We start from the raw sequence: 18,027 nt of genomic DNA, 5'->3' as shown, positions 1-18,027 counted from the left end.
TTTCTTTTTTGGCAACTTTATTTCTTTTGTGACGTCATTATGCTTACTTACAGATGTAATCTCGGCACGAAGAGGAATTGTTCATTGTAAGTTCTTTTAGAATTCTTTTTCCTGTGAATGTCGAATTTTATGCGTTTAAACCTTGAATATTTGTAAATAATCACTGCCGTAGCAGAAATTTTATGTATATATCTAAATTCTGAAGGAGTTTTAATTAAAACTGCTTCATTAGTACATGAAGTGCAGTGAACTATTTACTGGCGTCCTCATATAATTTATCACAAAACTAAGTTAGTCAGTGACTGATTTGACAACTTAACAACACGGGCTTAACATCGCAAATGTAGATCCATATCAAAGTTTGAACAAAATCCGTAAAGGGGTTGACCGTCTGTACTTTTCCATGTTTTGCATGCTTTCTAGAAAACTACCCGTTTTCTTTAGCTTCAAACTATAGCTTGCAGCGCATCTTAAATTCTTAAAAACTAAAATAATTTTAGAATTTTAGAATTTCATCGGCTTATTTATTCTTTTCAACTTAACAGCATATATTACAAACATTACCAGATTCCAAAAGGTTTACAATTGATCATCAGCTATTATACAAAAAATAAACGGAGTAATATTAATAAAATATGTTTATCAAAGAAAAATTGTTTGCTTTTACTTTTTAATAATTTAATTAAATAAAAATTGTAGCAGTTATAAAATGAAAAGGAATCGTCTGCTAGATGTCTATTAACAAATTTAGATTATGATATTTACCGAACACTCCCGCCTTTGATTATTCGTTAATAATCAAACAGCAAATAAGGTAAAGAAGCATTGGATACAAAGTAATTTGCATTGTTCAAGTCCTCAAAAATCTTGAAGTCACTTTTACAATTCTACCTCTTCTTGTTGTAAGAGATTTTTCACTAAGATTGGCTTTCAGCTTCTGTACACTTTATCTCAAAGGGACTAAATACGACGAACAGGACGTACAGTCTCACCGCTTCGTGTTTTCAATCGTACTACTTTAACGTTTTTATCTACCTGGATAAACCTCAAGAATTTGAGCCCTTGGCCACATTCATTTTTTCTTTGAATCATTTTCAATTAAGACAATTTCTCCAGGTTTTAGTTCATAATAATTGCCTTTCTTCCGTGGTTGTAATATTATGCCTAAATATTCACGGCAAAATCTGTTTCTTATTGTCTAAGATTTAGTCGATATTTCAGACAATTATTAGCATCAGTAGTGTCGAGTTTATCTAAATCGGGTACTCCCACCGTCGGAATATCTTGTATAAACATTGAAGGAGAGAGCGGAATGAGGTTATTGGAACCTTCGGGTAAGTACGTAAGAGGTCTGTAGTTAATGACCGCCTCACAATCACATAAGATAGTAACTAACTCTTCATAGTACAAGCAGGCATTCCCTAAAACACGTCTAAGAAGTTTTTTCACCATTTGTACAATCCGTTCCCAAAACCTATCCCACCAGGGTACAAAGGGTGGTATGAATTTCCATGTTATTCTTTGGATAGAAGTTTCTCTTTCAATCACATCCCAATCCAGTTTTCGCAGCAAATTTTCAGCGCCTACAAAGTTAGTGCCATTATTGATGTAAATAACCTTTGGTCGGCTTCGTCTGGATATGAACCGCCGAAGGCAAAGGATCAAGGATCTAGTATCAGGTGACTGTGTCAATTCGAGGTATATTGCTCGATACACTGCACACGTGAAAAGAAGTATCCAACATTTTTCACCTCCCTTAAGCGTAAGTGGTCCAGCTAAATCTATTCCGCTCACTTCAAATTCAACTGATTCTTCTACTATGTCCTGTGGAAAACCAATAGGCTGGGTCTGTATGTTCCTGGAATTGTATCTCTTGCATCTTAAGCATTTGTTAATTTCTCTACGAATGGTTTTTCTTCCATTTATAATCCAGAAATTTTCTCGCAATTTCGATAATAAAATCTGCACTCCAGCATGAGAGTTTTCCATATAAGCCTCTCTGACAAGAAGCTCTACTAACTTATGTTTTCCAGTAAGAAGAATAGGGTATCTAAAATTTCGCAAGTCGTCCTTCTCAGTTAATTTTGTTTTAATCCTTAAAATACTCTCCTTATCTCTAACGACATTGAGAGTCTTCAAATCTATAACTGATTATTCTGTGAAAGACTTTTCTTGAATCATCCTATTAATCCTTTTTTCTGCTTCATTCATTTCAGATGTAGTCAAACATCCCTCTTTTCTGCACTCCTTTTCAGTCTTAGAATTATGCTGAAATCTTGAAATTCAACCCAAAATTTTAAGGATTTTTGCATAGCTGGAAAACCGAGAGAAAAGACTTGCAGTAACAGGAGAGTTGTTTACAAGACTAATTGATTTGCCACATTTTTCTACAGAGATAAGCTATTAATTAATATGATGATTCGATTCTGGTCACAAATCCTCACGTAAAAGAAACCATTTGGATCCCTCCCACCATTTAGAACTCAGAAGCTTCAAAACGGAGCATCCACGAGAGGGCAAATCGGCGAGGTTTAATGATCCCGGAACATGTTTCAAGTCATCTATATTTGACAGCTTCCGAATTTCATTCACTCGATTGCGGACAAAAATGCTCCAAGGTTCGTCTCATCTGATCCATTGAAGAGCTGTGGTAGAGTCGGTTCAAAACTCTGTTTTCACATTTACAATATTTAAACTCTCTTTTACAAGCTTTGAAAGACTTGCACCAATGTAGTAGGCAAGCAGTTCCAGTCTCGGTATAGTAATGTATTTTATTGGAGCTATTCTATATTTAGCAGCTAGTAATTGGACAGAGGTTCCATGGACTGATTAGCATCGTATGAATACAACTGTTGCATATGAAATGAGGCTAGCACCGCAAAATACGTGAAAACTAAAGAAAGAAGCATTGCTAATAAAAATTGTCCTTGGAATTTTCACAAGATGTAACATTTTAATATTTTCTATCCATTTTAGAAATTTTTCTTTCATATCCGTTGATACTTCCGAATTCCAGCTTTTTTTCAATCGCCAACTCTCTTGCAATAATATTTTAGATTGCAAAGAGCCTGGATAAGTAAAACCAATCAGATCAAAACCTCTATTGGCATAAGATAAAATCACACGTCTAGTAATTGTATTGGTAGGCATTTCCAGTAAAGAATTATCATAAAAAAGCACATCTTCTGATTTTTCCACAGAAGTCCTAAAACAGGATTTGGTTTGGGATCTTTTAATGAAATTGGCTCTCCTGTGAATTCCCAACCTCTAAGGTCAAACTTGACTTGTGCCATCAGCTTTGTTGAATCTTTAATAAAGTGTTGCAGTTCCTGCTCTGAATTTACAGATGTCACACAATTGTCGACATAAAATGAGTTCTTTAACTTCACAGCAGTATCATGGTAAGGAGAAGATAAATACTGGTCAAAATGATGGTGGATGACAGCACTCAACAGAAAAAGGCAGCAATTCAGGCCAAAAACTACTCTGGCATGCTGATAAACTTTAGTCGCATCTCTGCTCTCATTCTTCCACCACAGAAATTTCAAGTATTTACTTTCTTCTTTAGAAACAGATATTTGAAGAAACGTCTTTTTGTCTCACATTGATACAACACCAAAATTTTTCTTCCGAAATTTCATAAGTACTGAAGGTATCGTCACTATAAAATTTGGACCTTTCATCAAACAATCATTGAATGTAAGATTACCTCTTGACTTGCATTAAGCGTCAAAAATTGGCCGCATTTTGGTGTTGGAATCATTTTTAAATACGCCTCGATGAGGTAGATAGTGACCAGGACCCTAATCAGAATCTTCTATAATACCTTCTTTTTTCCACTCTTCGAAGACAGCATCATAACACTCGAAATGATTGCCCTTTAACAACTTCATGCTAGTAGAAACGGGCCTTTTCCCAGCAATGTCTTTATTTGTAGGTAGTTCATCTTGACTGCGCATACAGGGAAGCTTGACCTCATATCTTCCATCCTCGTCAATTTTTACATTTTTGGAAAAATAATCAAAAACTGTATTTTCTAAGACTTTTGAATCATTAATCTCACATTGATCCATTATACCTAGAGATTCTAGTCTCCACAGGTCTGAAATGTCATTACTTTGAATAAAAAGAGACATGGAGGAGTTTTTGTTGAAATTAGCTTTTGGTTTTCCCATTGCACTCCAACCCAAATAGGTTTCGATAGCAATCATTCCTGATGACAAGGGACATATATTTCCTGTGAAGAGATTTCCAGTATAACCAACTCCTATCAACAACTCTATAGCATCGATCTTTTCCCAACATCAGTGAATTGGATACCTTTATTCTGTAGCTCCTTGACCCATGGATCCTTTTGTATTCTAGGAATATAACCTAAAAAAACCTTTTTGTATTAATTGCAGTTTCATCATTTCCATTTAATTTAAAATTGAATTTTGCGGGTGCTAACAGAAAATTAAAGAGATATGAATAGTACAATGAACATAACGTATCTGCGTAATGATAAAAGTAAATGAAATGACTATCAAAATTTGAAGCTTTAAAATATTTTACTGAAAACCCTATTATGAGAACAAGTTACATAATATATTAATTGAACATTTTAGCAAGCATTAATACTGGCGAACCGGCTGGTCGCCAAATGCGGCTAGTTTTGAATAAAAAAAGAAACGTTTTTAATTTAATTAAATTATTGTTCGAAAAAGCAAAGTTATATAATGAATAAGAACAATAAAAATGATATTTGCTGCGGAAAGTGGTAAATAAAGTCATAATTTCAATCGTATATATGAAACTATGTATGGAAATAAATATTCTAAAATATTGGTAGGAATATTAGAAGAGTTACATATTTAAATAGACTCTTTAATTTAGAATGCCTGGTCACTTTACATTCAAACGATGATAATACGAGCATGCGCGAAAACGAAATCAATAAAATTGGAAAGAATTAAGAAAGTTAGAGCAGGTTGATTCTATTTATCAAATAATAAGAATTGGAAGATGTGATATTCCTCTGAAACTAATTTTCTTTACAAATTTAATTCTAGCCAACGCTGAATAATCTGGAGCTTTTAATTCAAATTCAGGAAGAAAAAAAAACTAGACAATCATTGAAGAATCTAATTTTTACCAAAAAATCAAGGTTGTGGATCAATTAAATTTGTTTCCTTAATATAAGGGTCTGAACATTCTCCTATAATTTTCAGTTTGTAAGAAATTCAGCAGAATGACTTTGCATTTCTAAATTAAGGACATAAAATTTATCACGTATCGCAGATGTAAAACATTTGAAAGTATAATTAACAAATAGGACTATCACGTGTTTAAAAAATTTACGGTTTAAACTATCCCAGTCTTCTTTATTAAAACGTCGTCTTCAAGAGCAATTTTATGGAGGATTTGTTACAAATGGAACTATTAAAAAACTGTTTAAAAGAACTTCAGAAAGTAATGCACAGCAGAAAAGCTAATTAAAGTATATTGTTTTCTCTAGATTCTAACTTCTTATGAGGAAAAATTCGTTAAATGTTCCAGCATATTATAGTTTGAGAATTCTTCAGGAAACTTTGCCGCAATTCCTATTACATAGAAAAACACTACCTTTAGAGATATCTCTCCTATGGCAAAAAGTGTTACCTTTTACTTTGGCGTGAAACGAAGTATAGAGAAAGTATAGCAATCGTCAAAAAATTTGGGATTTTGACTCGGGATTTTGACGAATCTCCCCGAGTTCGAAAAACATATTTTTGGCACATTTTTTGACCGATTGTCTGCCTGTCTGTAAGAAAATAACTCAAAAACGATTGGAGTCAGAAGGTAAAATTTGTATCGGGTCTTCATCTCAAATTTCTAGAATTTATCACATTTTTAGTAAAATCCGTTCAGGGGAAGTCTGTCCGATTGTTCTAATATAATTAAATACGATAACTACAAAACGAAAAGGAATACAATCGGATGCACAGATTTAAAATCCATAATGTGAAAGTCTATCAAATTTTGAACCAAATACAGCAAGGGATGGATCGTCTGTCAACCCCTTGTTATTTTCAAAAGCATGTCAACGCTATAACTAAATAAATGCAATGACTTAAATATATCAAATATTTGGAAAGTTATTTTGTGACTACAAGTGTCATTTTGTGTCAAATTATGGTTTCAATCGGATGGAAAAAACGCGTCTGAAACACAACCGATTTTCGGATACTATTAGCCACATGCCAGGGATTCATCACCAAAACGCTTGCAAAGGATTACACGACAAATGCATGAAAATGTTAAATTCACACCGAAGTTTGATAGTTTTCTAAGCATTATACGTCACTGCTCCCTTGTCCAAAGTCCTGCAGAGTGGGGGAGGGATGACATTTATGTTGGAAGGTGCGCGAAGTTTTGGGGGGACAACTCCCGTTGCTTTAGAAGCATTTCTTTTTTCTTCTAATTTTATAAAGTATAATGTAATCTTTTAATTTTGTAAAGTATAATAATACCTATATCAAGAATTTCTGGTGTCACATTTTAATGATTATAATATTTTTAAATTTAGGAAAAGTTACTTTGAGGCTGGGTGAGGGGATTTTCCAACGCTTACAATAATTATAAATTCCCATTTTAAAAGTCTGTGCCCCGAGCTTTGTGTTTACAGATGATTCGGCTTTGCTCACTGTTCAGAAAGCTTCGATTTTGGACTTCTTTGCACGCTTTTTCTTCCAAAATGAAATGCATAGAATTTTCTTTTAAAAAATCTTTTAAAGAGCATCGCTGATAAAAAACAAAGCATAAAACAGTACAGGAATTCGGAATATTTAACTAAATAGTGTGTATGTTCTTACATATCAGATTTGACAATTTAATTAAATTTTCGTTGATTTACTTAATTTTTTTAAAAATCATAGAAAACAATCATATTTTACTGTATTTTTTTGAAAAAATATATTATTACAGGAAAATGAATGTCATATATGAGTTTTAATGTAATATAATAACGTAGAGAATAATGAAACCTTTAAATTAATAATAATTTGCGAAAAATCATGAGTTTTTTATAAGCAAAATATAACCGTTTTACTTACTGACCTTTTTCGAATTTATAAGGGAGAATGAGGAGGGGGGGGGGATCTTTCGCGGCCCTCAGAGGTAGGAACTTTTCGGTTCTCAATTCTTGAATGTCAAAGTAGAATTCGATCAATGTTTTAAAAATATATGCATTTTTCTTCTACTTTGCCTGACTGCAAAGGACTATTTTTTCATACATTCGTGAAGACTGTCCCCCTGATTGCAACAAGACGTGAACCGCCAGTTCTTGAGTAACTCCTCTTATTCCATACCCATTTTGACCCCCAAACACAATATTTACGGACATCTGAAAGACTTGCGATAAGTGCCGTGACTGTTGTAATTGATCTCATTCAGTCTAGTATAATTAACCAAATGTATAAGACACGCCTTCAAAAAAAAAAAAAAAAAAACGCCAACAGCTTCGTGATGTTGCCAGATGATCATTCTATATATTGACCTCACCGAATTTTGTTTACATGGATGGTGGAGCGAAAGCGGGTGCATGGTAGTTGATATACTGTACCAGCGAATGACGCTACACATTGAAAAACAAAAGATTGTAATTAGGGATTGCAATATCGGACCAAAATTTCAATACCGGTATTCGGTATTTTTTAAATTTAATACCGGAATACCGGTTTTAATACCGGTATTAGAAATTTTAGAAAAAGAAAGAAAACACAGGTGTTTTCTTTGTTTTATTTGCCAGTTTCGTTAGAGAGTGTAAATATCACAAAAAATAATTTGTAACTTATAAATTATAACATTATATAATCACAAAAAAGTGAAGGAACGTCTTATTTATTTAAATCACAAAAAAAAGGGTAAATATCACTTTCAGTCTGTGGTACTATTACAAATTTTTGAAACGTGATCTTAAAAAACATAATTCATCCATTGTACTATCATTAAGCATGAAAAGTAATTTTGTGCAAAAATGACCAGCTGTCGAAAACGCTCTTTCGGCATCTACGCTAGTTGGTGGTACTGTTAGCAATGCGCGATATACTTTTTCCAAGTATTTACCTCTAAATCCCTCATCTTCAAATAAATTGATTTCTCGTCAGATGGTTTTGGATATAGCTGATTTCTGTATTGTATTTTGGTTTGTTGAAATTTTTTTATTTATCGCTCATTCTAATTTTTGTTCAAGAGACAATTCCTTTTCACTATCGACAGTAGTGACATCAAAATCTTCGATAATTGAACCGAATTCTTCTGAACATGGATAGGTTTGTGGATAAAAAGTTTTAAGAAAATTTACTATAAACTTAATGAAATTTGAATTGGTTATTTTCTTTTCTTCTTTTTCATTTTCATTTTTAAAATCATTATAATTATGTAAATACCATAAGACATTTTCTATTTCGGTATGCCTTTCTTCTGTGCGAGTTTTCAATGTAATATATAATTCTTCAGATAGTGATGTGTGCTGTTCTTTCAGTGACTGCAACATGAAATTTATTGTTGCATTAGTTGCATAAATTAGAATCTCTCCGACATAATGCCTCAACAGTCAGTTTTATTGGAAGTAGAGCTGATATAGTTCTGGATATTAAGTCGAATTCACTACCTGAAAAATTAATTTTGAGGTTTAAGTCGATTATTGTTTTTTGGATTGTATTTCTCAGTTTCAAAAATCGTACCATCATTGGAAGTAAACTGTTCCAACGTGTTTTAGAATGTAATATTAACATATATTCTGTTTTATTTTCAGTTAGTATATATTTTAGTAACGTATCCTTTTTTATTGGGGAACTTTTAAATATCTTAACAATTTTTCAAACTTTATAAATTATAGAAAGCAATTCTTGATAGGTTAATATTTCATCCCCATTAGCAATATCTTCTTCAACAATTACATTGTCATTATCTTCATTGTCAATATCACTCTCACTCTTAGTCTCTTCAAATTTGGAATCCGAAGTTTCTATATCCACAGTATTTGGATTCTTCTGTTCTTTATTTTTTTGGTATAATACATCTATTAGTACTAATTGAATTCCATGTGCATAGCACAACTGCTGATTTGCACCAATCAACTTTCCAACTTTTTTCATAATTGTTTCTCCATCAGTCGTTATGGATACAATATTTTCTTTCAGAGATAATCCATGTTTCGCTAATTTAGATTTAAGCAATTAATTAGCTAATTAATTTCGCCCGTTAGGGAGACATAAAAACAAAAACATATACTATTTTGCTATGTTCGCGATTCCTGAACATAGTAGAGACAATTAAAATTTTTTTTAGTAAATACCGAAAAACCGGTATTTAAACTTGTGAATACCGGTATTACAAAATTGTACAAATGGCTCAAAATACCGGTATTCGGTATCCCGGTATACCGGTATTGCAATCTCTAATTGTAATAATTATATATTATGTATGATGATTCATCACTTTTACTAAATGCAAACCTTGAAAGATATCCTTATTTGATATCATTTTGTTTCTTTAAAGCACCCTTTTAATGCACATAACTATCTTATAACTAAATCAATATTTTAATTTCAATACAATGAAAATATATATGCAATCACTTCATGAAAACTGCCTGCTTCATATCTGGTCATTTGCAAAATGAAGAAATTTATAGGAAAATGTATTATTTATATGTTTAAATAGATATTTTTTTTATTGTATTTGAGATATTTTAACTTAATTACATTTTTAATTTTCATTATGTCCAATTATATTCGAGGTAGCAATATTCCTGACACTTCTCAAATAGAATATCGGAATTTCCCTTCATTCTTTTACATCTCTTAAATAATTTTACATAATCTTCTTCTACCCAAAATACTTCGAATAGATGCACCTATTATAAGTTTTATTATTGACGCAACTGTTATTAAAACCAGATTTATTCATAAATTAAAAGATATATCGACAAAAAGTTCACTAAATGTAATGTCGGCTGGTAACAGTCCAGTGAACAGTTTTTGACTCAATAGTCGTTAAGCAGAAGTAAAGTAAATTGCAATATTATAAATGAAGAGTTCATTGTAAAGCCGGTTCTCTACGGTTGCAATTCTTTCTCTCATTACTGTTTCGAAATGTAGTACTAAAAAATAAAACGATTATAAGTATAATTTTCAAAACTTTGCCAAATCAGATATAGTAATATTTTTATCTCAATGAAAATTTACACCTCTTATGATAATCTTAAAATAATTAATTTTTTTTCCTTATTAATAATTAATTTCTCTTATTGATTTTCAACAATAATTTAAATACAGTAAAGCATAATTATAACAAATGTTTCTAAATCATAGACCTTTTTAATATGTCTTCAACAGCCATGCTTTTAACTATGGATTTATTTTTGAAATTCAAAATATATATTGCCAAAGAAAATCAGTATTCATATGTCAATTATTCCAATTCTGAATCAGCATCCATTAAGATGGGTTAAATAAGAAAATACAAGCATTTCAAATATTCTATTCATTTAATCATTTCTTTTGCTTTATTTTTAGCAACTGAAAGTGGGAGGGAATGTTTATTGCCATCTATTGCAATAGAAATTTTCATTCAAATATATTTTTGACTCACAGAATTAATAGACACGGAGAGAGCAAAGGAAAATGTTAAGATTAAAATTCCCATTACAAAAAAAAAAAAAAAAAAAAAAAAATTAAAGAAATTTATTATTATATTATTTCGATATATTTTATGGAATATTCAAATAGAATAGAATATATATCACATGACACTCCAATGCTTTGAAAAGCTAATCCAGATTGATAGCTAAATGAGTTTTCAAAGATATTGATTCAGAGGTAGTTGATGGGATTCTTTTATTTTGCACTTTTGAAACAGGTTATTCTCTGATATCAAAAGAACAAAACTGTTTCCGTGAAAACAGTTTTATTCTTCGAGTAAGGAAAATTTCCATTTTTATAATTTAAAGCTGATGTATTTCAAAGAAGCAAAATAAAATGTTCTGTTTCTGCAATTCAATTACCACCTTTACCAAATTATGGAAGATGGAAGAAATTGTATTCTATTTTTAACTGTTAGTAAAAAAAAATGCATTTAAAATTGTGTGTGTGTGTGTGTGTGTGTGTGTGTGTGTGTGATTAGTATATAGGTACTGTAGAGAATAGTATCGTGTAGTGTCGGGTATCGTGTATCGTGTAGATATCACGTGCTTCAATTTTAAATCTTTTGGATAATTCCCCACCTGAATTTCATGATATAGTGGAAAAGTTAAAGGGTTTCTTTTAAGTTGATAATTGTCTCACAGGAGTAAATGATCCTTATGATCAGGCATCTTTCATTGAGGGAACACAGACGTTGATGTCAAGGGGAGGTTTCAACCTGAGAGGTTGAGTGAGTAATGTGGATGGCGAATTTATCTCGAAACATTCTGGCTATGCTTCTGTTTGGGGCCTTTTATGGAATTTGAAATGATGATAAATTGAGATATAACATTGATTTTGAAGTTCTTTCTTGTGAAACTGTAATTTCTAAAGGATTAATATTATCTTTAGTACAAATAGGAATAGTCCAATAGGAATATTGCGTGCTGCTACTTTGCTACCTAAAATAATGTTACAGGACACTTGGAAATTAAAATTTGGCTGGGATATTGAATTGCCACCTGATGTATCTACGAAATTTTTTATATAAGTGAATGAATTGCATTTATCGAAAGAAGTGTGTCTGCCCCTATTCATGCCTTTTAATGAGGGTTCTGAATTGCATGTTTTTGTTGATGTAAGTCGGGTTGCTTATTTTGCATGTGTTTTTGTCAGATCTGTGCTTGAAGCAGGAACTAGTGTCTCACTTATTCATGCAAAGACTACAGTAGCAACTCTAAAACCTTTGACCATTTCGCGGTTGGAGTTAATGGCCTGCTGCATAGGTGCAAGACTTGTCGATTCGATTCTTGGTGCACTTAATCTGCCGAATATAAAGGTAACATTTTGGTCGGATTCCGAGTTTGCACAATGGTGGATCAAAGAATACGGTGATTGGTCGGATTTTGTAACTAACCGTGTTCAAGAGATCAGGGTGTTAATGTAATTTCAATTATGGTGACATGTTCTTAGTGTTCTTAACGCAGCTGATATGCTGTATAGGGGGTTTTCTGCCGCAGATTGTTGGATTCCAGTTGGTGGGAAGGCCCCACATGGTAAAAAGATGCACCTGAAAACTGACCAAAAAGTGAAATTTGTTGTGAACCCCTGGATGCTCATACTGAAAGTAAAAAAAATGAATTGGTTATTATGAATGTAGACAATGATTGTTTTCCTCGGTATTGTCTAAAGATGTCTAATTATAACAGAATGATTAATGTGTTTGCATATATTTTGCGCTTTGTAAGTAACTGCCAAAATAATTGTACTTCTATTAATGATTCTATGCTTTTTTTTGTAGAAATAAATAAAGCCTGGAAAATATTTGATAAAACTACTACAATGTCACTTTTTTAAAACTGTTAGTGACTTAAAATTTATATCTGTATTTAAAGATGATAATGGTATACTCAGAGTAAAAACCAAAATCACCTACTCGAAAGATGACGAGTTCTTTATGGCTCTTATTTTGTTGCCTGGTAAGTGTCTTTTTAATAGAGTGTTAATAAAATCTGTTCACATCAAAAACTTTCCTGCTGGTATACAATTGATCCAAACTATTTTAAGTGAGAAATTTTGGATTTTAAGAGCTCGCAAAATTATATGAAGTGTTTTGTATGAATGTGTCAAATGTAAACGCTTTAGCTCCAAACCTATGTCAAACGTACCGACGCCTCTACCACCAGATCGCGTAAATGATTTTTCTGCTTTTGAAATTGTAGGTATTGATTTGGTAGGGCCTTTGTTTTTGAAAAACGGAATGAAAGTCTAGATCGCTCCTTTTACTTGTGCCGTTTACCGGGCAATTCATCTCGAATTGGTGAGATCACTTTCCTTCGACTCTTTTAACTCCTTATCTCCTAAGGGTACTTATAAGTACTAATCACTTTAAAACTTTATAGCACAACAACCACTACTTATATTCTGATGGTACGTTTTAGAAACAGTCTTTTAACTCTACTTTTTCATGATAGATGGCAATAGTTGTTCTAGGCTGATGAATTTTGCGAGGAAGAAAGCTATTTTCGAACGGACATTATGTTCTTTTGCTGCCATTTTGTACGGATTGCCGCTCTTATCTTTTCTTTGCTATAAACATATAATATCAAACCAAATTTAATTGTTATATATTTTTTATTCATTCTGTATTGTCTTAGAATATTATTTGCCCAATCATTATAAGATAACAGATTATGTAATGTGATTAACGGTCGAATTATTCGGTGATACTTATAAATACCGCCATTACACGTAGTATTAGAGAAAAACTTGTTTTCATTTTGTCCATGTAATTATCTATAGTATTTCTGTTTGTTATAATGTAATTATGAAAGTGTAGTGTAGCAATATGTTTTAGTATTTTTTATAGATTTCAATTATAGATTTTTTAAATTATTTATATTTTACTAACACTGTCAAGAGCATTTGAAAATGTTAGCATTAAATGTGAATTTGCTTTTGCATTCCGAATAAAAAAATAAGCTAGATTTTACTTGCAAAGTCCAAAGGAGACTCAAAGATGTTGCCAAAATTGACGTTACCGCACCCATTGTTGTAAAAGACTACAATGGACACATGGGGGGGGGGATTGATGAAGCCGACATGTTACTTGCTATTTATGATAGGGACTGGAAATCGAAAAAATGGTGGCACAGGCTTTTTTTTTTTTTTTTGCTATGCTAGAAATGTATATGTAAATTCATATATTGCATATGTGGAAGTGCGTCGTGAGAAAATGTCGTCCCTCGAATATAAGCGCATTCAGAGAGAAGCTAATTTGGAAAGAATGTCTTGGAAATTCAACCCCCCTCCCAATAGCCATATGGTGGGGTTTCTGGTGGGAGAGGCTTGTTGCGACGTACTTTGGGAAATTCGGTGTTGTCTTTTGAAGAACTTGAAACTGTTATTTGTGGATGTGAATCTGTTGTTAATTCTAGACCTTTGACTTACATTTCAGAAGAGTCACGAGAATTGAATTAGTACCTCTCACTCCTTCCATGTTTCTAATCGAAAATCGTTGTTTGGATGTTACGGATTTTGTGTCGATTGATCAAAGTCATTTTCAAAAGAGAATTAGGTTTCGTTCAAAACTTTTGAATGATTTGAGGCAACGCTTTAGGCGTGAATATCTTAGCCAGTTGGGTCAACGTATCAAGGACAAAAACTATGTCCGAGAACTTCGGCTCGGTGAAATCGTTCTGGTTGGCGACGATACAAAGAAACGTTTATTGTGGCCTCTGGCTAAAATCATTGAGCTGATTCTAGGAATTTCAGGGTGAAGAAATAGGCGATCCAACGCCTATTTCTTCTGGAAATTCAGTGGAGTGATCCTCAAATAAATATGGAACATGGTGAGGGGTGTGATTCTTGTGTCTCAAATCCAAATTTGAAAACTAATGCCTTATTTGCTGATGCAATTGTAAAGAAATACACCAGATCAGGAAGATGTATTAAAACATCCGAAATATTAGATCTCTTAAATTGTGTGAGTTATAGGTTTGAGTGTTTCATCGACCCTCAAAGGGAGGAGGGAATGTTGCACAAGCAATCAAGCAAAAATCCGAAAAGGAACTGCAATGAACTGAGTACTGAATGATGTAGGGTAGCGTTAGCCGGAGGACGTATTGGGGGATCAAGCTAGGTTCCAATTGGTGCCTGTAGACGGCGCCAGCAGTCTACAGCCATCTATAGGCGCTAACACGAACTATCCCAATTCCAGGATTAGCTATAATAGGGGTTATAAGATTTGGCAAATAAGCATATTTGTGGCGAATTATGCCAATCTTTTTCATTTTCTATTACGCGATTTTCTTCTTTATTTTATTCCGCCAAAACTTGGAATCGTCAAACTGTTTCGTTTCTTTTACTCTTTCTGAAACTTTACTCGTTTCTTTTACACTCTTTCAGAAATTCATCTGATAATTTTTTATTTTAAATTGATTTTGATGTAAATAAATTCTTTATTATTATTAAAATGTATTTATTTATTAAAAATTTTTTAATGTCATTCGTTAAAAATTATTATTTATTAAATAACTTATTAAAAATATAAATGTATTTATTTATTATTTTTTATTTATTTTATTATTGTATAATTATTTTTCATGTGAAAGAAAACGTCTCCAATAGTCAAAAATAATAGAAATATTGAAGCCATATAATATGTATAAAAACTCTCCATATAATATATATATAAATTTTTTACTATATAAAAAAAATTTCTAATAAAAGAGAACGTGCGTGTGTGTCTGCAGAGAAGAATAAATATGTTTTGGAGGGTGGGAAAGTGTAATGTTTGATAGAGCAATTTTTTAATTTTTTATTATTTAAAAACAGCGAAAAAGTTTGATGCTTTTCTGAAATTACTTCCGAAAATGTTTCCAGATTAAAAAAGATTTCAATTCATCTTTAAAATAAAAGTATATTTATACATATATCTTTTTAATTATAAAATCTTATGATATTCCTTCTTTATTTTAACAAATTTTTAAATATTGATTTTCAACGATATCGTAAATGAAAGACAAATCATTTTCCTTTTTCAATCAAAGCTGAATGATTTTCCTTTGTTAAAAAAATATGGGATAAAATTATTCATACTTTTAATATAATAAAATTTATAGGCTTGCATAAATTGCATCTTTCGGGACGGATTGTTGGACTTGGTACTTACAAATTTAGCTATTTCTTGAATAGCAATATTAAGAAATAGTGTTTCAAAAATTAAATTAAAATTTTAATAAAAAATTAACAAAATTCCAGCATTTTCTTTAATAACTTCGAAACATATAACTGACCAAAAACATTTTCAATTTTTAAAAGATTAGTTTTTCAGTTATCTCTTTTTTAATTCTATTCAATATTTTTCTTCTTTGATCTTAGTATTTTTCAAAATACTTTTAAATATATTTTTCAAAAATATTTTTCATTGGTTTAGTAAACTATACTTCTATATGAACACATTGCAGTGATATTAAGTACAATTTTATGTGCAAATTATTGTCATTTTAATTTTTTAAAGTTAATATAAAACTAAACAATTAAAATCTACAACCTTGGCTTCCTATGTTTTGGATGAAGATTCAAATCTGCTTTATTATTTTCATTTCTATTATTTATTTATTTATTTCATTTCATTTATTTTAGGTTAACATAAAATTAATTAGGTATTACTGGAGCATCGTCTTTTTTTTCCCCAATAAAATACAGTTGATTTTTTTTTTATTTAACCATTTTTTGTGGCTTTTTTTAGCATTTAATAAAAGCAATTTTAAAAAATAACTTTCTTTTAGTTTTACTATATTCACTTCTTAGCTCAATCATTAAATAAGTCTTCCATCAACTGCAAGATAATTCTTTTCGAAGGTTATGTTAATTATTTATATATTATAGTTTGCTTAAACAGTAATTCTCATAAAAAGCTAAAAAACAGATTTCATATAATAATTTACAACTATATATAACTTGTTCTTTTATTGCAATTTATGCATTAATTTAACAAAAATTAAATTCATTGCAAATACTTTATAATTAATTGACATAATTAAAGTAATATTAAATGTATGATGGACAGACCAGCTGGCCACCGAAAGCAGCCGGTACATCCCTAATTATTTCAATTTCGTTTCCAAAGTATACGTCTAACAATAATCATCCTTATAATGTAAATGTGAAACAAAACAGTGTATATCATTGGGGGAACGCGGTGTTTATATATTAAATAGTTAGCTAACATTAGAGCTCATGTTTCTTCTTGGGCTCTAGCCATGTCATACATGGAATACCTGCTTAATTATGCACCGACTCCTCTTAAAATCCAAAATTAATATTTATTGACTCATTCTCTAGTTAGCATTTATATTCAGCTGCCGGGTATACGCCTATATTGTTATATTAATGTTGAATGTGTAGCATGGACAAATAGCAAATTTCTACATACCTACTCTAATCAACTACTATTCTCTGAATAATCTACATTTATTCTCTGAAAATGTTAGCAACTTGCTTGCAGATTATTTTATGAAAATAAGCTGGAATGTATAAACCCCTTCAAACCTATAATGGAATTTATGATAGATGATTTTATCAAGTAAATTCTTCCAATCAGACTTCAAATCTTAAGAAATAAAAAATTCAATTAAATTTGCATCAAAAACTATTGTTATGACTTTTTCAAACGCTATCAATAGAAGGATAATGGAAAACCCATCAGGAAAAATGGTAGAAAAAAACCATGAAGGAGCCCGAAGTGGAGCAGTTCTCTTAGTTTTCGGAAAGGGGATATCCTACAATGGTAAATTTTCAGGCATTGTGTTTTAATTTTGATCAATTAAATCCTATTACTCTTTCCAATGATTAATACATTAATCTTATCCGGTGTCAATGACATCATGTAATTGATCTTGACCACTTGTTATCTGCTAGGAGAGAACAGATTAAGGAAAAAAATGTCTGATGACGACAGGTCAAAAATATCCTTATTTTCTATAGACTACTTATATTCTCTTTTCAAATTTATCACAGAATTTATGCAAAAAATAAATATTAAGGTGATTCGAACCTTTAATTCGAAATATCGTAGTAAAATAATATTTTAGATTTCATTTTAATCTATCTTTATATTATTCTTTTCCCTTAATTACAACAGTAATAAAGTAAATAAAAATGGTGTTTAATATCGACCACATCAAACACATTCTTGACCAAGAATTAAGCAGGATCGGTCTTTAGTCGATTGCTTCCAATTGGGCGACGTTCATAAGGTCTCTTTCATATTCCAGCATACAGGGCTAATTTTTCTTCCGCCTTGCCATGGACCTTAACAAACATAAAAGAATCTTAGTAGTCTTTTTACGAAAGGTATTGTATGTTCGTAACATAA

General features: G+C 31.4%; 1 protein-coding gene across 1 annotated transcript; it reads right to left on the bottom strand.

Moving 5' to 3' along the window:
• Positions 1 to 1,191: 1,191 nt before the first annotated feature.
• Positions 1,192 to 1,989, bottom strand: LOC129987770 (uncharacterized). Its single transcript, XM_056095708.1, has one exon. It carries the CDS (start codon positions 1,987 to 1,989, stop codon positions 1,192 to 1,194), a length of 798 nt encoding a protein of 265 aa, XP_055951683.1.
• Positions 1,990 to 18,027: the final 16,038 nt, after the last annotated feature.

Source organism: Argiope bruennichi, chromosome 10 (genome assembly GCF_947563725.1).
Source record: "Argiope bruennichi chromosome 10, qqArgBrue1.1, whole genome shotgun sequence".
NCBI lineage: Eukaryota > Metazoa > Arthropoda > Arachnida > Araneae > Araneidae > Argiope > Argiope bruennichi.
This window is presented reverse-complemented; position numbering and strand designations above follow the sequence as displayed.

What these genes read in the sequence shown, in the direction of transcription:
- LOC129987770 (XM_056095708.1), bottom strand. Translation starts at nt 1,989, where the DNA reads ATGGAAAACTCTCATGCTGGAGTGCAGATTTTATTATCGAAATTGCGA.